The 25,862-nt window shown below is 38.5% G+C and overlaps 1 protein-coding gene across 1 annotated transcript in view; it reads right to left on the bottom strand.

The window, feature by feature from the left end:
- Window positions 1-25,862, bottom strand: part of CDH2 (cadherin 2, type 1, N-cadherin (neuronal)) — a gene marked incomplete at its 5' end in the record, with an annotated part of 108,929 nt that overhangs the window by 25,785 nt on the left and 57,282 nt on the right. The window contains 7 exons of the mRNA XM_009069978.1: window positions 1,234-1,419; window positions 1,780-1,917; window positions 7,138-7,310; window positions 8,374-8,518; window positions 10,293-10,448; window positions 11,533-11,679; window positions 13,482-13,705. Of these exons, the coding sequence (XP_009068226.1) occupies window positions 1,234-1,419; window positions 1,780-1,917; window positions 7,138-7,310; window positions 8,374-8,518; window positions 10,293-10,448; window positions 11,533-11,679; window positions 13,482-13,705 (1,169 nt within the window). The remainder of the gene's footprint in view (window positions 1-1,233; window positions 1,420-1,779; window positions 1,918-7,137; window positions 7,311-8,373; window positions 8,519-10,292; window positions 10,449-11,532; window positions 11,680-13,481; window positions 13,706-25,862) is intronic.

The following is a 25,862-nucleotide window of genomic DNA, read 5'->3' as shown; positions in this document are numbered from 1 at the left end:
CATTCCTGGAGACCTGATTCACCTCAGCACTATGCACTGTACTACTCATACAGATTTTAGACTTGAAGAAACCCTGTACCTTACAGGGACAGTTGGCACGTGACAGTATGAAGTCAGTGACAAGAGACAGTCCAATCTTCATTACAGGTTGACAGATCAACTCATTGCACTGCCAATAAAAACTGTAGGCAGACTTCCAACTCTTCCTGAGTGTGAGTGCTTAAAGGAGTGCTGGAAGACTGCAATATAACAACTGGTACCTCTGGGGAAGAGCAGTTATAAACCAGAGACGGTTCTTAAAAAAACCCAGTGTGAGTTACCATTACAGTTGTACAAAAGTCCTATCTTTTTGTCACCTACATACTGAGAAAATTGAAAAAAACCCAACCCCCCCCCCAAAAAACAACCAACCAACCACAACCACACACACACACACACACCAGAAAAACAAACAAAAAACCCCAAACAAAATGAAACAAAAAGGAAAACAATGAAGAAAAAAAAAGTGAATGTTTTAATTTCCAAATGGGAATACTGGCATCTCACAGTTGACTTTGTAATGGATCTGCCAAAACCAGAACAGGCCAACTCAAAGATGAGGCACTTATCAGAGGGCCATGAGGGAAGGTGGCTACTGCTTGGCAGGTTTAATTATAGAACCACATTGTTATTATCACTTGAAGTAAGTCACCCCTCAACACAGAGCTGTGTTGGCTAGAGAATGAAGACAGACAGGTTATTCCATAAAAGGTATTTAAATGATGTTTTAAAAATAGCCAGTCTTTAAATGTCTCTTGTAGAAGTAGCCTCCCACCTATCACTTTTTTCCTCTCTGATTGTGCTTTGACTGTCTATATCTGTTCCTTAATGGGAACATCCTGACATAAAATGTGCAGACAACAAGCATGAGTACTAATGGAGGCCAGAAGGTAGAAAGCCGCTCCTTTAAACTAGCAAAAAATACTAAGTGAATGCTTTTTCATGGATTAATTTCTAACTTTTGGCAAATAGAGCTTCAAAGTCTGTAATTTTCAAAAACTGCTTGGTTGGAATAGTACTAATAGCATAAGCAAGGTAAAACTCAAAAAGACAGATTGCTAACTTCCACAAGACAATGCCCATCCATTTTCTTTTCATATTTGTGCTGGCCTCAGGAGTTCACTGCTTTTCCCTTCAATGTTCTTCCACTTATTCCATCTCTGCTTAATTCTCTGAAATGCAAGCATCTCTTACCTTTACAACAGTCACCATCCCATCATTGCTATTGGGATCGGTCAGGATGGTAAATCGGCCTGTCGGGTCTCCTCCAGTCATTCGGTACACTGCATTCCACGCTGGTGTGTGGGGCTGATCTTTATCTGTTACCGTCAGATTTGCTACGATCACATCTGCCCTGTTTTCTGGTACTTCCCCATAGAACTGCAAAAACCAAGAGAACGTTTCACCTCATCTGGAGAAGCATGCAAGAGCCACACCATACTGAACGTTCATCAAATTAGGAGAGTGCATATCTTTCCACTGGAGCTCTGACAATTTGTCTAATGAAGTTTACCTGAGGCCATCCAGAAAACTGATGGTTTGATTCCCTTGTCAGCTTTTGCCTTTTGGCCAAAGCAGAATACTGTATCTAAAGGATATATATTCTGCACATATTTAAATTCTGCCTGCCAGTACAGTATTAAATAAGTAATAAATATTTACTGTCTGTGAATATAATGAGAAAAGTGGAGAACAGTTATAAATATGTATAACCTTCAGTAACTCGCATCCTGTACTTACAGTCATGGCGGTGAACTCTGGAGGATTGTCATTGATATCTGTCACAGCGATGACAGCAGTTGCTGTGTTTGAAAGACCATATGTTGGGTTTCCTTCCATGTCCGTAGCTTGAATTATTAATGTATATTGTTGTACTTTCTAAAACACAAAATGACAACATAAGTTTTAGACAAAACTAACATTACCATAGGACAGCAGGTGTTCCCAAAATTGCACTTCGCTAAGCAATGGAGCCTATCACACTGTTTATTCTAGTTAGCATCACCCGAAATGACAGGAGCAAAGTTTGTGCCACAGGAATACAGCACCAGGTTTCATCTAGCTATGTTGAACCACTGTTCGACTTTTTTCAAATATCATGAAGATAAGGATAGGCTGACTGCTCCCTACTCTCAAAAATCAAACCACTTTATACAGTTAATATTATGATCACAGGTTTAACTAACACTTGACAAATGGCAAAAAGAACCCAGAGTGCAGTTTATACTAAAACAGGGTAAGTCCTCAAAAGCATTTGAGAGCACTGAGCCAAGGTAGATTTGTCGGCCAAACAGTCACAACTGCCAAGGTTTTGTTTCAGCCAAGCCCAAGTATAAAACCATTGCTGCAACTTCTTGTGATCTCTATGGAAACCGAAGATGTCAAGGCTAACAGAGACAAGTAAGGGCACCGGGAGAAAGGGGGAGGGAAGTGCTCAACGTGCTACTTCTATAAATGTTAAACACCCCCGGCCGAATATGGCAGCTGTGCCCCCCTCCCCTCCTGCGCGCGCACCATCGCCAACAGCCCCGGAGCCAGGCTCTCACTCCCCCCTCCACAGCTGGCGCAGGGCCAGGGTACCTCAAGCACCAGAAATGCCTGGCAGAGACCTGACCTCAGACTAATTAGCTGTTTGAAACAACACTGACAAGGTTCTACTGAAAAAATACCCCCAAAACAGAAAGATGTTTTCTGTGTAGAGTTGCTGAAAAGTTTTAAACTTGTTGCATGCAAGTACTGTGCCTGCTCCTACATTTACCAGTTTATCTTCCTGCTTTGAAGAGAGGTGTTATCCTTCAGTTCCTCCCAAAAGAAAATGCACAAACATAAGGAGTTGCTATTACTTTGAAATACCACTTTCATGAATGGTTTACTAACACTGACAAAAACCTTCTGGCAAAATAAAAATGCTTCAAGAAAATCTATTTTTATGGTTTTTGTGGGTTTTTTTTCATTTGGCACAGTATTTTCTCCCATTATTAAAAACCCAGGGTATATGACAGATTACTTCTCATGGAAACAATTTACAAAAAGAAACTACAGGTATTGATACAAAAAAAAAAAAAAAAAAAAGCAAGGACAACTCCACTATTAATATCTAACTTTCTTTCAAATTTTGGCCAGACAGTATGACAGACACGAGAGATTTAACAGTTATGCACACTTCCAAGCAGCAAATATGAGTCACTGAACAGAAAGTTTTTGAAATAAGCTGTATGAATCTTTATCTCCCACTGAAGATAACTTATGCTCATGCCCTCTTTCACACAGAAACCATTACAAGACACTCCAAATATGTATTGTTATATATGCACCCCGTGATTCTTTAACAAGGTAGGACTACTACTATGTATACAGAAATGCAGCATATATGTTTAATAATACATAAATATGTATACGAATTCTGACTTGGAAAATATACTTGCAAAGTGACCTCCAAATGGCTTAAACAGACATCCTAAAGGTTTTCTTAATGACACCAACAGGAGAAACAGTCATGAGGGAATCAAAAGAAATACTTTTGGCACTTCAATTCAAGAAAAAAAAATATACTTACTGTGAACAATAAAATCTAGAACAGTATTGAAGTGAATCTCGCTGCCATATGATTCTATATTATTGAAACAGCAGGTGCTTCTGATTCATCTGGGTCTTAACACATTGATCCCAAGAAGCAAATTTCATTAAGGAAACTCCATTATTATTACATGGAGACTCAGCTACCCTACAGTTTTCTTATTTAATTCCAAGCAGCGCACTAGAAACTTTCCCCCGAAAGTACCCCAAAGTACAGTGTATACGTTTTTATTTGTTTGGGGTTTTTCCCCTCTTCCCAGCAGTCCCACAAAGAAGATGAACTGCTGAGAACAAAATTTCAGAAATGAACAAGTATACAACTTTCCAAGCACGGGGAAATTGGGGGAGGTGGGTCTTCTCCTTTTACTGGGTGTTGAGATGCAGCCAGGAATAAGCTATGGAGCATGTGTCAGCAGCCTGCAACAGAGACTTAGCAGCAACACATCCAAAAATGAACTGGCAGTTTCAAGAAAGAGCACAGACCTCATCAGTTCACATCTTTCCACTTCAACACAGGCCAAATAAAAGAGCACTTCACTGAATTAACCTCACGTGAGGCAGGAATGTCAGTGTGTAAACTTAAGTACCCTGCCTGACTTCCTTAGCACCTCCAGCAGTAAGGCAGATGTTTTCATGCTGAAGTGAATTCCACAGCAACAGCGGAAGAAGTACGAACAGCTGGATCTCATGAAACAGCATCTTTTGAGATAACAAGTGAAAGATTTCTTCTGCCTTTAGCTGAGTTCCCTTACCTAAGCAAGTCTCTCTGCATGTTAGCACAGATAATGCATTGTGCATGTTAATCTGAAATACCAGCAGATGAGGAATGCTATCAGAGGGACCCCCTTTTTTATTTTGAATGCCTAAAACACTTAAGCTCCCATAAATAATGTGCCACATTGTTTAAGAATTTAAAATTCACAAAGAATTTCTTTCTTTGTGAAGCTCTAAGTGCCACATTGTTTAAGAATTTAAAATTGTGTCTAGTATTTTATGAGCTTAATTAGAGCTTCACAAAGAAAGAAAGACTTAGAGAAAAAGATGGAATGGTAGAAGTGAGCAGCCCAGCTGGGGTTCATGGACAACAAAGAACCTTGTGCAAGGTCACAAGGCGCTCCCCAGCCCACTGTCAGAAGATCTGCTCAATTCAGATCTGGCTTTCTAGACATCTGGTCATTTTGACTTCCACAACTGACAACTCAGGAAATGGAAGAAGCGAAGAAATGGCTTTGGAAGGAAACCATTTTATCTCATATTAGTCTAATTTAATATCTGAATGATTTAATGATAATCATTAATACTTGACATGTTTAAGAAATGTTTACAAATGCTCATTTGGGTACCAGCACAGTGATCCGTCAAGAAAACTGATGGCAAATGACAAGGCTTCTCCAAGTGTTAACATGAGGGCCTAAGCTCCACAGGCAGCTGGTTTCTTCCAAGTTAAATCCCTCCAGTACAGCTAGTCACTATGTGATGAAACTCAAGAATTATTGCTACATCCTTCTGAAAGTTCATCTGTCAAAGATGACCAGGGGATTTTAAAAACAAGGGCAGAGCTGCCCATCATTCTTTTAATTCGTTAGGGAAATACTGTAAAGTTCAGAGTTTTCCTTTCCTCAAATCCCTTCTCTTCAAAACCAACTTAAATAGAATGAATGTTCATAAAACCTCTAAAATTAATTGCAGTATCTAACAGTCTGTTTAGCTTTTCAAATCTTCTGATTGCCCCTTTCAAAGTGAAATGCATCAGAATATTAATAGCCAACCCAGAACATCAGAAAGCATTTTTATTCTCCATTTTAAATAACTCTAAATAAACAGCTAAAAGATGAACAGCAAATTCAGTTTAAAAAACCTTCAGATTTAATGAGCTAAAATGAGGTTAGTAAAACAGAAGTTGAAACAAGATGTGTTGGAAAGAGATTTGTTTGGATTTTATAGCTTGTTTATAAAATAACGCTTATCTCTTGTGAAGTTTTCAAGTGGTTCAAAAGCACAGTTAGTCCATGTGACAGATCTGGAGTTGGGAGGGCAATATTTTTATTCCCAACCTCACAGATGGGTGAATCAGAGCAGAGGACCTGGCACCCTCCTTCTCCGGTGGTGGGCACAGTGAAGAGCTGTGCAGACAAAATGGGACTTGCCCAGCAAGTAGCAGTGATTTACTGACAGATTATTTATTTTTATTGTTACTGTTCTTTTTTTTTAAGGTTTTGAATGTATGTCTTGCCCTTGAGACAAGTCTGTATCTATGCAGTTTCCAATGCTGACTGGTTTATTTCTTAGAAGCGTGTTTTTCAAATTTTGAAATCAGGTATATTTTAATACACAAAATTCAGATAATGAAATTACTGCAAACACCGCAACACAGCATCCAGAAGACCTAAAATGTTTTCAAGCTCTCTGTGAAGGGAAAGGAAGAGGATAGAGAGAGGACAAAAGCTTTCCTGAAGCTTCTAAAAGAAATAAAACAAATAGATAATTTCATTTTCTGTCTACTCTTTGCCCACAAAACTCAGCAAGAGGAAAGGGTTGGAGCTGCTCCCATGTCAGCACCCAGGCCTGAGGTCTTTATCTGCGTGTATTTATTCCTTAAAAGCAAACAGCCTTATGGGACAAGATCTGTTACATGACCCCATGGAACCAAGAGTGACTACATGTACAGAATGCCTAGGTCCAGTTTTTATCCCTATCGTAATTTTTTCTCCTCTGGGCTTTTGTATTCTGTGCCTAGGACAATGACCAGAGTCAACAGGGTGAAGAAAGGGAGAAATGTCAGACTGAGGAGGGTGAGAAGTATTTCACAGAATCATAAAATGGTTTGGGCTGGAAGTGATCTTAAAGATAATCTAAGTTCCAACCTCTCTGACACGGGCAGGGACACCTCCCACTACACCAGGTTCCTCAGAGCCCCATCCAACCTGGCCTTGAACACTACCAGGAATGGGGCACCCACAACTTCTCTGGGCAACCTGTTCTAGTGTCTCACCGCCCTCACAGTAAAGAATTTCTTCCTTTCATCCAAAATAAACCCAACCTCTTTGAGTTTAAAGCCATTCACCCTTGTCCTGTCACTTTATGTCCTTGTAAAAAGTCTCTCTCCACCTCTTCTGTAAGCCCCATTTAGGTACAGGAAGGCTGTTCCAAGTTCTTCCTGGAGCCTTCTCTTCTTCAGGATGAACAACCACAACTCTCTCAGCCTGTCTTCATAGGAGAGGTGCTCCAGCCCACTGATCATCTTTATGTCCCTCCTCTGGACTTGTTCCAGCAGGTACATCCTGTTCCTATGCTGAAGACCCAGGAGTACTCCAAGTGGGGTCTCACAAGAGCAGAACAGAGAGGGAGAATCACCTCCCTCAATCTACTGGCCACGTTTCTTTTGATGCAGCCCTGGATATGACTGCCTGCAAGTGTGTATTATCAGCTCATGTCCAGCCTCTCATCCACTAGCATCCTGCAAGTCACGCAATTTTACAATATTAAGTGCAACTCCGCCCACAGGATTAAGACCTGCCGTACCTCTCTGTCAAGCCCAGCTGCAACAGTGATAATGTCACCAGTTTCATTGTTGATTGTAAACATGTTTGGAGAGGGGCTGCTTGGGGCCTGTGACAAGATTCTGTATCTCAGCATCCCATTCTGTGTATTGGGATCGTCAGCATCGATGGCAGTAACCGTCATCACGTAGGTTCCTAGCAGGATAAATAACTGATGTTATATAAACAGTTTATACTCAGATTACACAAGATCACTTTACAAGCAATGGTCAAAGCATGTATTTCTTTTGGTAAACTCTGCACATTCCTTACTTACTTAAAACAAACCAGCTAAACTCAATACTCACCAACTGAGTAATTAAAATACATAAGAGGAGATAAAAATACTCTGTGTTTATAAAATATCAGATTTGCTTATAACTGAAGAAGCTCCATAAACAATGAATTCCTACAATTCTGCCACAAATAACATTTCTGTAACGACAAAACTTCTCACGTTTAGATACAAATGTTACTAATTGGGCCAAAGGAAATATACTTAATGTTCAGATTCGGTGCACATACTGATAGTGACTGAAAATCATTATAAATAATACTCTTTCAAAGGTCTTTGAGATGTATCTCAAACACCAAGTCAACACTGCGAAGTGAGAAAACACGTTTCTTGTGCTAAGCTATCAAAAAAACTCATTTTGCACTACTGACAAATTAAGAGAGTAGTTTCAGCCATAGTGCAAACTTTAGTCTGAGCTGATTAGAATTTTAATGAGACCTGAACAACACTTAGGTTTTCTCAGGAATTCAAATGAAACTGATTTCAAATCCCAGTATTTCCAAAGCCTCTAAGAATCAGAACTAGAACTGGATCTGGTGACATTTTAGAATTCTCTTATACCCTGACCTGTCAACTAAATGAACGTCAGTGTCTATCATAAAAAAAAAAAAAAAAAAGAACTGTGATGTTATAAATAGGATTTTCAAAAACATGAACCAGAAGTCATATTCTTAAAGACTTCCCTGTCTTAGTTTATGTACATAGTAATTTTGCCTTTTGCAAATGAATCCTAGCATGCCAAAAAGTGCACTAAAAATAAGGTGAAATAAGAAGATAGTATCTGAGATTTTGGTCATCACACTAAAGGCATCTTTGAAAGTACTACAAGGTCTGAAGGCACTCCCCTTTCATCACCTTCAAAATGATACTGTAAACATGATACTTCAAAATGACATCCCTGCTCCCCGAAAGCCCATGAATTACCTGGCTTTGATCCTTCAGGGACTGTCCCATTCCAAACCTGGTGTAAGAATTCAGGTCTATTGTCATTCATATCAATGACATTAATAACAATGTCAATAGGATTTTCTACCTGGTTTCCATTTACATCCACTGCATGTGCTCTCAGCTGCAAAAAAAATCATTAAAAGTATTAAAATTTGCACAACATACAGGCACAAATAGATATAATAACGGTGACAGGAAGTTTCAGGCCAGACATTTTTAGCTCAATGTATTTTGTTATCTGCCACTGCTCCCTCCTATCGACCTTTTAAGTTCTCAAGTTGCTAATGGAACTGCTGTTCAGACTTCTAAACTATTCTAAGTCGCAGACTTCCTTCTTTGATTTGCTGAAAGTTACTTTAGATCATGTAATTTTTATTACTACCAGTGCCTACTGTCATGTATAATTCTGGTTTCAATAATTAGGTTTAAAATAATAGATTTTAATAATTAGAAAACAGACTCTAAAAATAAGCAGATTTATATTAAACAGGTAAGAACTTATAAACAATTGATAGCAAGTGAATACTGGCACCACTTTCACAAATTCTTTACTGATATTATCTATACTGAATAGACATGAATGCATATTAAAAATAGACAGAATAAAACACCAAGGTAGGGTTTATGATAAATCAATGTCAGTAAAGACACTGAAATTCCACGCTAAAATTAAGCTAAAGTTTATGGACTGAATTTCAAATATATTGAAATACTTAAATTTAATGCTCTGATTGTCAAAAAGAGCTGAGTAACTAACTTTGACAGTCAGGTTTACCTAAATCATCTTAAATTTGACAGGAAAAAAAAAAAGGAACACAGTACTTCCAGAAAATGTAAACCTATGTATTTAGGACAGAGCATGGCAACTGCTAGGGAGAAGAGCAACTTTCTCCTATTGCAGTCCTGCTGATGCCCATTACATATATATATATATATATCTATCTGTATGTATGTATGTATGTATATATACACATACACACACATATATCTTATGGCTACAATCTATTAGAAAGGAGCAAGGAGCAAAAGGGCATTATTAACTCACCACTCTGGAAACGACTCATATAAATGTAAATTCCTAAGTCCGTAAACCTTGAATTGCCAATGTCAAATATTCAGTAAAAATCTTACAGATGCCAAAGCCGTTGTTGAGAGAGCCTTTCCCCCACTCATCTCCCCCAGATGCCTCCTGCTGTGCCCTCTGGTTGGGAGCTGCACATGCTCCAAATGCCACAACATGCTAGAAAACTCTCTCTAGGAGCTGAGCGCCTTCTGTAATGATTTCAGCATGGTTTCTCAAAAGTAGAGAAAACTTTAGGGCACAGGCTGGTCTCCCCCTTCCTTAAAATGTTCCTTTTCCACTCATGCTGGAATCTGTGGTCTACTTTGTCAATTTCTTTAGAGCAAAGAATATCATTTTCATAAGCTGACAGACCTAATTTACAATTCCATTAAAATGCTTAGATTTGCCCCTAAAATGAAAATTGGTACGTTATTCTTCCCATCCATTTCTCAAATCACAGCTGCTGCCATTCTAATAGCAGTCACATCCTAATGTAAGTTGCTGAATTAAAAATAAACTTTTGAAAAGTATACAATTCAGTGGAGACTGTGATCAATGGCCTGCATTTGAAATATAAGCTACAGTATCCATATTTCAATCTTTTAAAATTACTTTCTCTAAATACATTTAATCACTGTTTACGTATGTTAATGTATTTAAGCTGCTTAAACATAGTAAGAGTTAGCCTTATTAAGTACAATAAATACAAATCTGCTACAAACTCTTCAAATCATATCTCATAGAAAACTAAATGCTGGCTGCTCAAGTCATGTTTGAAGCAGATGTTCATCTTCAATTTGATAATCTGATTTATGGTAAATTAAACTCTTACATGAAAAGAAGCAATCTGCTCCCGGTCTAAAGGCTTTGTCACAGACAGCTGTCCTGAGATGGGGTTGATGATGAAGATGCCTGTTGGAGGTTGGTCAGCTCCTGGGCCAGTCACACTGTACCGTAGCGAAAGGCTTTTATCACGATCAGACCTAATCTATGTGTCAAAAAAGATAAAGTTTACATTAGCTACAAAGAATCGCTGGGACTGCTGCTGAGACAAGCAGCAGCTCTGTGGGTTTTCTTCTCCTCCATATTTAAGCTAAACTTATACAAATAATTACTCTGGAAATGGTATAGTGTCAGTATGAAGTTCGACGTTTTCAAGAGAACTCTGCTAGAAAGCTGGTCAATGAATTTTCAGAAACGTAAAAATATGCCTGCTCGTTTCTCATAATAGATCATATTAAGCCAAAACAAGTAAGTATTCTTACCTTAAGCAGAATTGTTTAGGTCTTAGACAAAACATATACTGTCATAACATGACATATGAAATAAAAAATCTGCTTTGTTTTCTTTCCCCTTCTCCTGTATCTTCCCAGACCAAAACTACATACTCTTTTCCGCTACCAGCAACAGCTCGTTGGAAACCTGGTGCGTTTTTTTAAAGACTGAACATTTCTTTCATCTTCCAAGAAAAAAATTGAAGGGCAGTGCATCTGTAAGGAGCAGGTGAATCACCAGCATGCACATCAACAGAACAGAACAAAACTGTATCCCATCAACTTGTGCTAATGCTCTGCCAAGCTCCGACAAATTGATCATGACCAGCCAGTACCATGGTTGGCAGCCAGCACAGCAGAGGTGCTGGGCTCCCTGCAATGGCCACGTCTGTGCTGCAGAGCCCTGTGCAACAACTGCTGTCCTCACCCCATCAGATCCTGTTTCCTTCTGTCTCCTGGTGCATTCCTGTTCCTGCTCACGCCCACACCCTTCACCAGGTGGAAAACTCCAGTGCAGTAGACTGGACAACTCCTGAACCAGCAGAGATACCCCTTAATCACTTAAGGAAGTCATTAAATTTACCACCCTGTGTCACCTTCCACCAGTACACAAGCATAGGGACAACTAAAAACCCATGAAATTCGATGCAGCTCAGCCCACTATGCAGAGGTAGCAACAAGAAACCAGCCCAAAAGACTGACAGAAGTCTGGATGATGAACAAGACCATCATTTACACAAAATCTCTTCAGGAGCTCTCTAAGGATCACTGAAACCACACTTCTATTAACTTCCTTACCCTAACTAATTCCTGAGGAAATGGTCCTTTGGAATTTTCTGGTAGGTTGATTGGAGGAATAACCCAGTCTCTCTTCTGCCTCTTTAGAGGGCTGCTGTTCTTGTATTGTTGCCATGGAAATATGATGTCTTCAATTTTCTTTTGGTCCTTTCCCAGGTACAAGATAAAATTAAGCACATGTTAGAAGGAGAATTACTAGTAGACGTTAAAAAATAACTCAGACACAATTACATAATTGACTGAAAGGCTGTCTTTCCCTTGTGTTCACAGAACTTTCATTTGCATTCACAGTGAAGTATGGAAATAGCCAATATTATTTACAACTGCACTGCAAAATTTTAAGAGCTCCTTTTTTCCCTTATTTGACTTGGAGGAGAAATGGAATTGTAAACCATTTATAACACAGCACTACTGTGTAAACCATTCTGCACTTTCTGAAAAGTAGTTAATATTTTGCAGATTTTAATAGTATGCCTTTATGTATTTCTCATTAGCTAGAACTTCAGTTCAGGTAATGTGCTACTGTACACTAAATTTAGATCTGAGTGTGCTAAAATATAATTTGAGTTCCAAGAGAAGTTTAATACATACTGGTAAGGAATGTCTCAAATATTTATGACCCTATTAAATCCCATAGAATTAATGCTGTAATTATTTTAAACCTATGTCAGCCATGATGGATGCAGTAGATGACCCACTTTACACACTGGGCATTAATCTCTGCTGGGTGTCAACATTCCCTTCCTATTCCCTTCCGTATCTGCCGTCATTTCATCCTTGCATGACAGTACACACAGCTAGCTTGCTTAAGTTTGGAGACAGGATGAAAAAAAATGTTTTCCAATTCCTTTAAAAGAAAACATTTTTTCTTTTTTATCTAATCACCTCTGTCACGCAGTATAAACAGATGCCCAACTGAAGGCCAGATTCCAATACTCTGTATTCTGTTGATGGTAAGGATACCCAAACTGTGTCTTTGGAATGAACAGGGCATGCCCTGGCTTATCTAAACATCTGCTCTTTTACTACACTTTTATGAACAAAATGTCAGTATTTCCTTTGTTAAAAACATGACATAGCAGATTCAACACAACCACCAATTATGCAAACAAAAAACTCAGATTACGCAGCTTTGGTCTCCAGTGTGTTTTCAGGAAAAATGTCTTGCATAACCACAGTCTATTCTGACATTATGCTTAAATCTTTAATGCATACCTACTACAGGTATGATAATCTATGAATAAATTTTGTTCTTTATTTGTAAACTAAGCACTTTAAAATAGAAGGCAAGACACAGCAGGCAGCAAAGAATATAACAGAAAAAGGTAGACAACTTAATATGCTTTCCTAAAGTAAATACATTGCTAATTGTAGTAGTACATGGTTTATCCTACGGCAGCTTCCAGCAGAGGGAGACTATCTTCCTTACCAAGTAGTGCTGGAATCATGAATAATTTACCATCTCCAATTTGATTATGAAGGGACAAGACAAAGCCAATATTCCCTGCCAGAAATGCTTTCCTACTTACTGCTGTGAATCTACAATTCCCATCTAATAAATGTGACTGATTCATTCTATCACAGATTTGTTTATTTTGTGGTTATATTTAACTGCTTGAATAAATACTATAATACTTTCAAGCAATTTAAACTAAAGAAATGACTGTGTGAGACTTAAATTCAGGTATAAATCTCAAACTATACAAACAAAAAGCTCAAACATAAATGAATCCTATATACTTAAATAGGCATGTCTTTCCATGCCTTAGCAAAGCTACAGAATAAAAGACTATAGAAAAGTTCCTTCTAAAGCTCCAGCTTTGCAGGCACTAGGTGGCCACTAATAAGCTGCCTCATGGAGAGGTGTATGATAGGCAGAATCAAACCCCTACTTTTAGGCCTGCTTGCAGAGATACATTTATACAGGTAGCATTTAGTTGTTGTTTTACCTTTTCTGAAGCCCCTGTGAAAGCTGGTTCAGGGGTTAGCTTCACTCTCATTTGCCATTCTTGCTGGGTTTCCTTGTCTTGAGCAGACACGATAAACTCTGTGGGCTCTGCTGAAAGCTGGAAGCTTCGTTCTGCATAGACCACACCATCTTCACCTACTCTGAAATCTTCTGGCTCACTGCTTCCGAAGTGTATTTTTTTGCCATCACAACTTTGAAACCTCACTGTAAAAGAGACACAAAATGACAAACAAAAAAACCTGAGAAAGTGACCCACTTGAACTCGGTGTGACATAAAATGCATTAAGAACAAATTCAGAAGCAGAAAGACCAATCTTGGTGCTGTTATTATCACAATTTGAGTTAAGACTTGTACTTTAGGGGTCAGTCCACACAACAATATTCTTCTGTGGACTGCTAGGCAGAGATTTTCAACCTATATAGAATGCCTCCCTCCCAAAGATCCACTGCTCCCACCAGCAAGAAAACCATCTCCTTCCATGTTTTATGCTACGTTTCAGTCGGTTTCCAGTGTACAGCTGCAGGGATTTGCACCTCAAAGTCTCAGAAAGATCCAGTCAAGTCAATTCATTAAAAACACTCAACGAATTTAATTATACTGCAACCCTAACTGCAAACACAACCATGCTTCCAGCACCTTCTCTGCCCACAGGGGTAAGGCAGAAACCCACACATGTCCATTCATCTACTTACGAGTTGCCTATTCTTGAGCAATTCCCTCCCTCCATTCTTTTGTCCTGTCTGGAAGATGCACAGTGGGACAAGAAGTCAGTAACACTCATCATATAGTTAATGATGTGAAGTGCACAAAACAGAACTATTAACAGGTTACTGCTTTCTTTACCTATTTCTTTTCACCACCACTTATCTTCTGGGCTACTGCAAATAATATTAAGTAAAAAAAAAAAAAAAAAATCAAAGTGTGCTTTTATAACCAATGATCATCCTTTAATGTTTCCAAAGCATTATGAAATATTTTGATTGTGTGGGCAATAGAAGTGCAAAACATCATTATGAAGGTTGTGCTGAAATCCACATAGTGAAGATGAAATGAGGCTTTATGCCTCATTTCAGTTATTGGACGTTTTATATTGTGCTAAACCATGCACAAACTATTTAGCTTCAAAACCTAAAGGTCCCTCTCAAGAAAAATCACTACTAAATGTCATGCATCATATGCTTTCTTCTGTAATGCACTGTTTTTAGGAAGGTACTGAGAAGAGTCATACTTTTTTGTATTTGAACTTCAAGGACCAAGCTGATGTTCAGATGACAGACTAAATTTGTTTCCTTATTGCACCCTTTCAGTTATCCAGAATGCCCTATTTTCCCTCTCCTGACAGAAAAGACTGTACTCTAAAACGGTCCTTCGGTACAAAAATGAGACAAAGCACAGCACTCCTCCAAGAAAATGATACAGCATCAACTTTCTTAATACTGATTTTTCTGGACTGGGCTGGGATCCTGTTCTTTCCAGAAGGCTCACAGAGTTTGAAGGTCTTTCTCTGTGAAATGCCAGCCCCACCTCAGGGAGAAAAGCATGCTATGTCCACAAAGCACTGAACCCAGGAAGTACAAATCTGCCTGGGTAAAAGGCTGAAGCCTCACCAGCAGGGCTCTTCCTGTGATCCTCCTTGGAGATGTCACCTCAGGTCTTTCTCATAAGCAGAGAGACTGCTTTTCTGAAATGCTAATAAATACTCAGCCTCTTGCATAAGTTTTCATATCAACTGTTCTCTAGGTAATCCCTGTGGCTCCTCAAGTCCATCCTACCTGATTCATCAAATACAATGACTTCCTTTCCTATGATCAACAGGCCACAGGTCTGCAGGATTTGGAGAAGGTGACAGAACCTCTGGTTTGGAGGAGAAAATGGGCAGACAGAAGGTCCAGCTCCCAACTGTTGACCATCCCATTGATCTCCCACTCTCTTCAACATGAGCCCTGCAGCTTGAGTCAACTTACTGCAACACTATGTTGAAATGCAACAGCCATATGAGAAAATGTACAATTCTAAGACAAGGATACAAAACTACCAGTTAAAACAATTATTCCAGTACCCAGAAATCATTACCACAGCCCTAATTCTGTAATTCTGACTGGCCAACCTTTGGAGCTGGATATTCTGTATTGTTTGGCACAAAAATAAGTGATGTTCAAGAGCTTACTCAAGAGTCAACATTTAATGATTTAAGAACTTAATGACTGGATGACCAAACAGTGCTACTCGTACTTAGGTTCAGAGGCATGGAGGAAGCTGGGCCTCCTCCAAGTGCCATCACCATTCACAAACAAAACTCTCAGAAACAGTTCACATTAAGAGATTACAGGGGAAAAGACAACAAGACCAGCCAGGAATATAACCCATAGCTCTGTGCCTCTGCTGACCTCTCATCTCAGCTACAACTGCTCTCAAAATCTGCTCTTCAAAAGAGTGTCTTGTCTAAAAGGATAAAGAGTGAGCCAGCTTCACCTCTAGCTCTTCTCAGACTTACTTCTCCAAAGGAGGGAGTGGGAAGGAGAATGAATATTAATATAAACTTTGATCATTGTTGTTTTTACAATATGATGAAAGCTAAAATGACTATTACAGCCACTATGTTCCGAAAGACTAAGACAGCACAACAATATTTTGCAAAATAAAACTATTCCCCAATTATTGCACAGTAACGTATTTGTATTTCAGATATTCAAATTCATAAAGATGTGGATTTCTTCACCCCATCTTCTTACATACACACTCCGGTGGCAAAAAAATAAAACCAAGAAAAAAACACCCTGCTAGCCACATCATTGATATTCTTCTTCCAGGAGACTATATATTATGAAATTCAATGAAAATCCCTTTCCTTTGACAGTATCCTGGTAAAAAGGTAAAAAATTGCCAATGCTCTGTGAGAATTATTCTCCCTTTGCAAGGAGCACACATTAACAAATTATACTCAAGTATAACCATCTATAATTAAATTCCCTTGACAGAGTACAGGTTGTGCAGTAGCTATTCTCCCCCCAACTGCATGGTTATCAGTCTTGTAAACTCGATTTACATCACTTTGCTTCATTTTTCAGTGTTCAACTGGTATGAACAAAGAGTGATTTCTGACAGTAGGTTTTTAGGCAAATTTTTTTTTGCAAAAATGCTACAGAGTTTTTGGTTTTTTTTATTGTGAATAATGACTGTTTATGGAACCATGTTCTTTCTAACAACCACAGGAAAGGGAGGCATGCTTCTCATAAGTCACTTTATGTTGACAGATAAATCACACAGATTCTTTTCATTCAAAAAGAAGGTTAACTAGATATACCATGCAGCATCTTAGCAATTTCATATGCAGTAGAATGTGTTTCAAGTATCTGATTTTACTAGTTTTTATTAACACTCTGCATAAATGATCAGATGTTAGTATCACAACCTGCAAAAATAACTCATGGATTTTAAAGTATTTCTCATTTGAGTATCATGTGCATCTTCTGAAAGGTATCTGCTTTTTAAAAGGATATTATTTGAAATCCTTAGGAAGTATTCAATCATAATCTGAAACACAACTTTTAGTTTTAAAGAAAATACTTTTGGTCATATCAAAAGCAGTAATATGCAGCATGGGAGTAAGTGCAATTAGTTCACAAGCTCAAAATAAGACTGCACAAGGATTTATAAAACTAGGGTCTTTAAAGAGAAGAAAAAGTGCATTTGGTATTAGTGTAGGATTATTATTAAACATTAGACCCAAAGACAAAAGACCATTAGCATCCTAATTTGTGAGTCTTTTCTTGTCCTAAAACCAAGACAAGTATAAACTATTAAGAGAGAATAAAAGAAGACTGCTGGGACTACATCATTCTAAAATTAACATCTACAGCTCTCTGGTGTTAAAGTGAGCTTTCAGTTTAACACTCTTGCATGGAAGTAATTACAACATATGTGTACACGTGTAGTGTACAAAACGTTAAGAACTAGACATGCAAATTCATTTAAAGCGCACTAGAGATCACCACCACTCGTGTTCAGGTCTAACAAGATGAATGATTCATAGTACCTTTAAAATACATGTCTAAACTCATGTGCCTTACTAGTAATCTTCAGTTACCTAAAACCATTTCTCAGACAATAAAACCCCTTTTTCAGCTACTCATGTTGGTCTGCACTCTTTGACAACCTACTTCTGCTCTTTTTTACTTAGGCAAACAACACCAGAATTACTTGACCCAAGCAAGGACTGAGCGAAAAATCATACAATGGGTTATATTATTAAAATCCATTTTCATTAACACATTTTTGTACAATATAGAATATTAACAAAGAATTTTCGATATTCGCTTTGACTGTGAGACAAACTGCAGAGTTTGCCACCTGGATTTTTTGCACTTAGAAAATATTCAATTCACTTCTAGATAACATCCACATGCATTCAAACAAACAAGCGTACCTCCTTCCACACATCTGCTGGAACAACATCACTCCTCTTGAATGCTCTTCTCAATGGTTAAGCATCAACCTCAAGGCAAAGCCTCACTTAGAGGACATTATGGAAACTGCAGTGAATTCCAAGTGCTAACAACATATGTATTTCAGCAATACAGTTAAGAGTGCGCATCATAAAATGGAAAACCTAGGGATATTTTATCCACTTGGGATCATACTGCAGCACACAAACTGAACAGAATAAGAAAGTAGCTTAGACACAACTACCTGCCAGACACCACTTTTACCTTTGACAGAATGAGAAATTATATGGAAACATTCGGCTTGAACTGTCTAGCTATCTGCATGCTTAATATCTGAACACTACCTTCTCCAAGAACATTTTGTATGTAACAAGTCTTTTATTTCTCAGAGAGAGAGAAGCAGGAGAAAACTGCACCAAAAAAAGCCTCATATACCAGGCCCCCCCCCTTTATAAATTTGTAATTTATTCAGGTTGGTTACTTCTGTATCAGTAAGATGATCTGTTAGTCCTACTAACACAGTGCTCAGTGCTCATATTTCAGCTCATGGCTTGTTGGAGTGGCATGTGAAATGCCCATGAGACATCCATTACTACAATTATAGATGACCTTCAAGAGAAGTGGGTTTTTGACATCACGGTGAACTGCTACAATCACAAATAACTGAACTACATTCTAACCTGCCTTTTCCATCACCAGCAGCACCTTCAAAGTAGGTCTGATTTGAGAACTTCCTGAAACCAGCTTAAAAACATTATTTCATGTTTGATTTTTTGATACCTAGGTGGTCTACAGCATCCAGAAAAATGTCTTGTTCTTACCTATAAGCTGAGAAAACTAGCTACCGAAATTGCTGATTCAAAATAAATCTGAAACGTAATCAAGTTATATTAGGCAATGGCATTTTCCTACCTGTACTGTAATTCAGTTTGTCATTATATCCTTTAGAGATACTTCAGTACACCAGTGTAGCTTCTTCTAGTCTTTTTTTTCTAATCCCCTTTTCTTTTCTACTTTTATATTCATGCACTCTAGCACACCCAGAAAAAACTCAAAGTGCCACTCATTTTGAACCTCTCTGGAATAACCAACCTGCGACACTACAAATGAAATCCTGGCTGCCAAAAGGCAACTACTTACCACTTTCTGCAAGGCAAGTTTGCTAATTCAGTAATTGCTTTCGAAAACTTCTGCCTTTGTACTGAGCACTGCATTCTGCCACCCCAGTTCACACCGAGTAGAGGGCTGCTTCAGCAGGTCACACAAACCCAGCTGGAGTTTCGCCACTTACTAAGGGCCAAATATGGCCATTTGCTTCTCATTCCCATTTCCACTTGTCTTCATGAGCTTTATAACATGGTGCCACGTGAAAGTCAGGCTATGAAGCTCTCAAGAGGTGAAAAATGTACCACACCAAAAGGTTTCAACAAAGGTAAAACCAGGGGCACATACATACTTACCAACTTTAGGTGTTTCATGACCTGACTAACAGCAGCTTAACTTTCCACATTTCCATGCTGTACTGTTTGTCTAATTATGTGTCTACTCAGTTAGGAAAACAATAATTAAAAGGAAAAGTTATTTGCAAGAGTTGGGTTTAATACCTACGGTACGCTTTTTTCATTAACCAAAAGCAGTTCCAGAGTGATCTGTAGTAGGCATTAGGTAAACTCTAGTACTAATATACGACTTCGCCCTGTGGAATAAGGATGCTAAGTGAGTAGTCTACTGTGAAAAAGCTATAAAGTTTTATGAAAAGTTGTATGATATGCTGGTAAAAATAATTTGTGCTGGTTACTCTAACGATGATTCAACGAAATTCTCTCTCCTGCCTCACTCTCAAGACTACTAGTTCTAGATAGATAAATAGGCATGTTTCCTAAAATAACATCCTTTCAAAGCAATCTGGCAGCCTACATGACAGAAAAATAGTGGACATAGATCTCCCCCTCCCTATTTCTGCAACGTTTTATTTTTTCATTCTTAATTTGTACAGTTGCATTTTGAGATTCTTTTTATTTTAAATTATTTTGCTGCAGGATAAAACTGGGAAATATTAAAGTCCGGTGCATACTCTGTCCTGCATTACAGGACTGCCTCCTCATAAACCCGAATAATTCAAACACTTAGATCTATTTTTAAAGTATTTTCTTTCACAGGTAGCTATCACCAGACTGCCCAATTCTTACATTCACAGTAAAAGACTCACACAGTTCTTTAATAAAATGCCATCTAGTTTCCAGTTCCCATAATCCTCTTTGTTTACAGAACAAAGTCGTAACAGGCATGCCAGAATGAAAATGGGGATAATGTTCTTTCTATTCGACAGAAATGCCTCTGCAGCTTTTCAGTACGGGAATACCAGCCATCAGCAAAACACAGGACTGGTATCTCAAACAGAGTCCAAATTATATCTGATTCACTGCCCCTTTTCAGTCCTTGCCTCTACCACTCACTGGCACAAAGATCTTCTGCGCTTTCACACCCCTTTTGTGTTTATTTTAGAAAAAATAAAATGCAGAAAATGAGAATAAGGATCTTCAAGAAGGGGAAGTACTTATATTTCAACAACTGTTTTTGTTTTGAAACACAAAAAGGTTTTTTTCCCTTTACCTCCACTGTATTGTTTAAAGCAGTTTCACTATAGATGAGTCTATAGGCCCCTGCAGAGTTCTGCACCAGCTTTTTCTAAATGATGCTAGCTGAAAGAAAACTCAGTAATAAATGTCATTTCTGTACTCTGGAGTATGCAATGCACCTTTAATACTTTCCCAAGTATACCATTCTACACTGTAATAAAAAGAAGGATTAAACACTAATCTCTTATACTCATAATGCGTCAGCTGACTACACCTGCTAAAATCCAATTTGGTAATTAAAAAATATATCTGCTGAAGAGCTAAACCAGGAAACTAAAGGGAAAGTACTGTCTCTGCAGATAGCTAGCAGAAAACAGTTTCAAAATTGAGGCACTTAACACAAACCTATTTTTACCTCTATTCATTTTTATATGACCTTAAGCAGTATAAGAAACAAATACCTACAATTATGGTGCAGCAATTAAAGGGCAGTTTTAGTGTTACAGTAATGACTTAAATATCTAGTAAAAATTGGATAAGCAGCTTTGCCTTTAAGTCTATCTTTAGAAAATGCAAAAAAAAGAAAGTGAGCTTTCTCTTTTTTTTTCCTTTTCCATCTCTAGCAATAAGGAGAGAGCACGGAGAATAGATGCTTTTACATGTTCTCTTTGATAACTGTTCTGGCCCAAAGTCCTTCTAGGCTTCAGGTTTCAAGTTTTTTTCCTAGATCTTCTTTCTTTCTTCTTTATTCTTCCTCCTCCCCATCCCTCCAGGTGTTCTGTTTTCTAGATTTTTTCTTTTTTTACACTTGCTTTATCTCCTGTTGCTCCCATTTTTCTCGTCCTCTTTCAACTGTGCTCCTGACAGAGGTGCTGAAGCGTTACTCATTTCAGGCTGCAACTTAAGCTTCAAGCACACCTAGGCAGAAAGATCACTGGACGGCTGTCTCTACAAAAGTAAACACATTAACTAGCTAAATAAATATGCAGGTTCCTGGAGTTTCTGTAAAGAGCCAGAACTTGCTGAAATACCAAATGGGTGCTTACTTTAAATGAGCTGATGGTCTCTTTCATTAATTTAACTGGCCAGCAGTTTTCAACAGTGGCTTAAGCCCCCACACTAAAAAGGGGTTTAGGAATAACAACAGAAACACAGGAGAGAAGCATATATTGCATTTCGGCTATATAGCACTTCTTACCATGAAAAGAAATACAGTAAAACAAAATTAGGGGGTTTTCTCAATAAATTACAGGGCTGCTTAGGCAAAAACAAGTGTTGTATTTACATTGCATGGCATCAAACAAAATTGCCAGCACTCCAAAAAAGACAGTGATCTTGTCAACATTGTTGACTCCTATTTTAAAAAAACCCCATGTCTTGAAGCAGACGCGACATTTCATGTTCTGTATTCTGCTGCGCACCCCAGGATACCACCTGTCACTTGGGACCACATTTTGCAGTCCCTCCCATGTGGCTATGGATGCTGCAAGGGGAAAGGGGACATCTTTCCCCAAACTTGCCTTTCAGCTTCACAAACCAGCACACATTTGAGTGCGATGACCCTTCACATACAGCAGCACAGCTTTTGCTCTCCTTCCTGTCTGCTCTGTCCAACAGTGGTGGCTTTTGTCACTCCCACAGGTCAATCCTCTGGGCACACTACAGCCTAATTTTCCAAAGCTACAATTATTCTTTAAGACATTCAAAAGGTCCTTAGTCATACTCAAGTTACTGTGGTAGCTCTGCATGCCACTTCTTTCCTAAAAGATGAATATTGTTATCTCTAGAGGGAATCCAGAAAACCTTCCAGCCAACAAAGCTGGATATGGACATGACTGCACCAGCATCCATCCCCACAATAAATGGCAGGCACACCATGCTATAACACAGGGATGCTCATTACCTTAGCAAATGGCGAAAAAGTACCCTATTTGCTCGGAACACTGTACTTTGGTATCAAACAAAGGCAAGAAACCTGTCAGTTGCCGAAGGGGTAGAAGAGACAGCATAGACAACCTACCCTGATGTGGTTAGATAGCAATAAAAAAAAATGATAAATCCCACAGATTATACTATCACTGGATCATGTCCAGTAGGCCTCAGGCAGAAAACGAGTTGGCATGGCAGTTTAACAATATTCAGTCAGACCTCAGGTTTTTATCATTATTGCTCTTAAAGAGAGATATCTGACCTTAAAAATAAATTAAAAGACCCACTTGCTGCCTAGTGTGGGCTAGTACAGAGTATTTCACAGCCAGGCCACAGTAGTATAATAAAATCACAGAATCAGTCGGGTTGGAAGAGACCTCAAAGATCATCATGTCCAACCCTACCGTGGTTACTAGACCATGGCACTAACTGACACATCAGTCTCATTCTGAAAACCTCCAGGGATGGTGAATCCACCACCTCCCTGGGCAGCCCATTCCAATGCCTGATCACTATCCCCATAAAAAATCTCTTCCTAATATCCAACCTAAACCTCCCCTGGCAGAGCTTGAGTCTGTGCCCTCTTGTCCTACTGCTGGTTGCCTGGGAGAAGAGACCAACCCCCACCTGACTACAACCTCCTTTCAGGGAGTTGTAGAAGGTGATAAGGTCACCCTTGACCCTCCTCTTCTCCAGACTAAACAACCCCAGCTCCCTCAGCCTCTCCTCATAGCAGAGTACTTCCCATAACAAAGCATAGGACACAAAAGCTAGGGTGGCATGTCTATCCAGCTATGAGGAAGTGAGTACCTGCGGGCAAAAGCAACCTCTAAATGTGTATTCTCTACCACTACATATTGATTTCAACATTTAAAATGGCAAATGTGACATGCAAATAAATCATTAATTATCAATAAAAATGAGGAAATATCAAGAGAACTATCAGGAAAATGCCTAATTTCACATTTGACAGCACCTCTATTATTTGGTTCAGTCATAGCATCTTGTCATAGCAGCTCTCCAAATACACCTCACATTCCCCCTAAATCAAATATACCTCTGTAGATACCTTAGCAATAAATGAAGGACTGCTGTATTAGAATTTGAATTAATTAGAAATATATAGGAAATTACTTGACACTGCTGACCATGAAAGCTCACCTAAAACACTGTAACACCATGGAGAAACTTAAATGTTGAAATCAGTCCACACACAGCAGCACCGAGTCATCAGTACAAATTTTACTTGTTTTTCCCCTTGAGCTCAAGTAAGTACAACGATTAGAAAACAAAAATCGAGTGCTGAAATACTTTTTAGTGACTGGTACTTAGCACATGCTCACAGATGATTCTTAATTACTTTTATCTTCTTTGTTGATTACCTAAACCATATTCTCACAAGGAGATGAAAACTGCCCATCCTTGCAAGGTTACCAAATCTCAGCATCACAAAAGGAAAAACGAAAGAGGAAGAAAAACTTAGCTTGTTTGGGTCTAAGCTACAGAGTCAAGATCTCAGACTTGAGTCTTTTCAAATTACTATTTTATTTCCTGTACAGCCTAGCTGTCTCTAGGTGAATCAGAGAAATACTAGCTGCTAACAGAAGTAGCACTGTTGCTTCATGTTTGACTGCACTATACAGTGAAAACTCTTTAAAATTAACAACATGAGGTCACTTGTGTACAGTTGACACAGTTTTAGTCAAAATTCAGGTGATGCTACTTTCCTTCAAGATCTTTTACCGTTCTTTGAATATCTTGTCCAGGGATTAAGAAAATTACGAGGCTTGAATAATCCCCTTAAATTCAAATTGACAGTAATAGAATTGACAGAAATAAAAAGGGTGTTACGCTAAAAAAAACCATTGATAAAAACCATTTTCTTTGCAAAATGCAGACAAGTGTGACAGGAGAACAACATGGCACCTGGGTTAATACAGAAAGGGAAAAAATCATTGGATGCAATATGCAGACAAATGAGACAGATACAGACAGACTTCACTGACAAGCGAACTTTCAATACTGCCACTGTAAAATTAAGACATACTTTAGGATCCTATGCCAAGACAATGCTGTGCAAATTTATGCAATTTATTCCAGGTGGAAACAGAAGAGACAAACCTGGCTGAACAGACTCTTGTTTTACAATCGTGATTCAGTCTAGTCACAGAAGAACAGAGAAGAAAAAGAACAGATCTTCTGATATATTCGAAGATACGCTTCCTATGATAAATGCAGGGGGTTTTCTTTTTTTCTGTGTGTGTGTCTAGACTTTCCTGTGGGCCTTGTGAGCACAAAACACAAGACATTTGACATTCAAATTGTGTTAGATTGGAATAATGCCCGAAAATAGCAGGGGCTTGACTGATTGAACTAGAACTGAAAATTCTACTTTTAGTAAAGCCTAAGGATGAGAGCAGGATATTACCTTTCTGAAACCCTTTGCCGGATTGAACAGTTACATGAGCTTTGAAACCAAAGATTACAGTTATAAATAGCTCAATGAAAACCCCACATGTGATAATAGCTCCTAAAGGGAATCATTAGGATTCATTTCTGGATGTGGCAATTAACCTATTACTGTCTGAGTCAAGACTCTTTTGCTGAGAAGAAGTGAGCCATTGCACTCTGCAGTCTTGATTTTTCAATTATTAGTCACGACATCCTAACTTTCTTAGTAAAGATTATGAAGCATCATCCTTCAAATGCCCAGACTGCAAAGTGTCTGGAGATTATTTCTACAGCAATCAGTATAATGGGGCTGATCCTTGACTGAGAGTCCAAGGTACAAGATGAAAATAATAACTGCTAACATTTAGATGAATCAAACACAGCCCAAGCACCTGAATAATGGAAACATTTAGTGGTAACTTGCAGAATCAACGCATCACAAAAACAAAATGAAATTTGGCTTTACGAACCCAAGTAGTGTCTTACACCAAAGGAAGGCACTCCTCACTTTGCTCACCAAAATACTAAATATTATTTGCAAAAGAAATCTGAGCAGAGAAGCTCCATTGTAATAAATATTTCAATGTCTATTTCAAATGCCATCTGTATTCCTCTCAATTTTCCTCAAATATTTGAATTCCCCAAAAATATACCTGCGGCATTCACTCGTGTGAGCCAGTATCTCTTTGCATTTCCTCTCCCCCAAAACAATGCCAGTTTGCAAAGGGAATAAAGAAAGCCATGTTACACTTGCAATGTACTTCAGAAACTACTACCCAGTGCGTCCTTCAGTAATGACTACTGATGCAGAGATATTTTTCCTTAGGATACGCATTATCCTGAACATCTTGTGCAAAGATCACCAACTTTGATAGCTAATATATGCAATTCATGATCTTGTACCTGTGTGATACTGTGATCTGATACTGTGAAAGCTACTCATGACAAAATTCTTT

This window comes from Acanthisitta chloris, unplaced genomic scaffold (assembly GCF_000695815.1).
Source record: "Acanthisitta chloris isolate BGI_N310 unplaced genomic scaffold, ASM69581v1 scaffold3092, whole genome shotgun sequence".
Taxonomy (NCBI): Eukaryota; Metazoa; Chordata; class Aves; order Passeriformes; family Acanthisittidae; genus Acanthisitta; species Acanthisitta chloris.
This window is presented reverse-complemented; position numbering and strand designations above follow the sequence as displayed.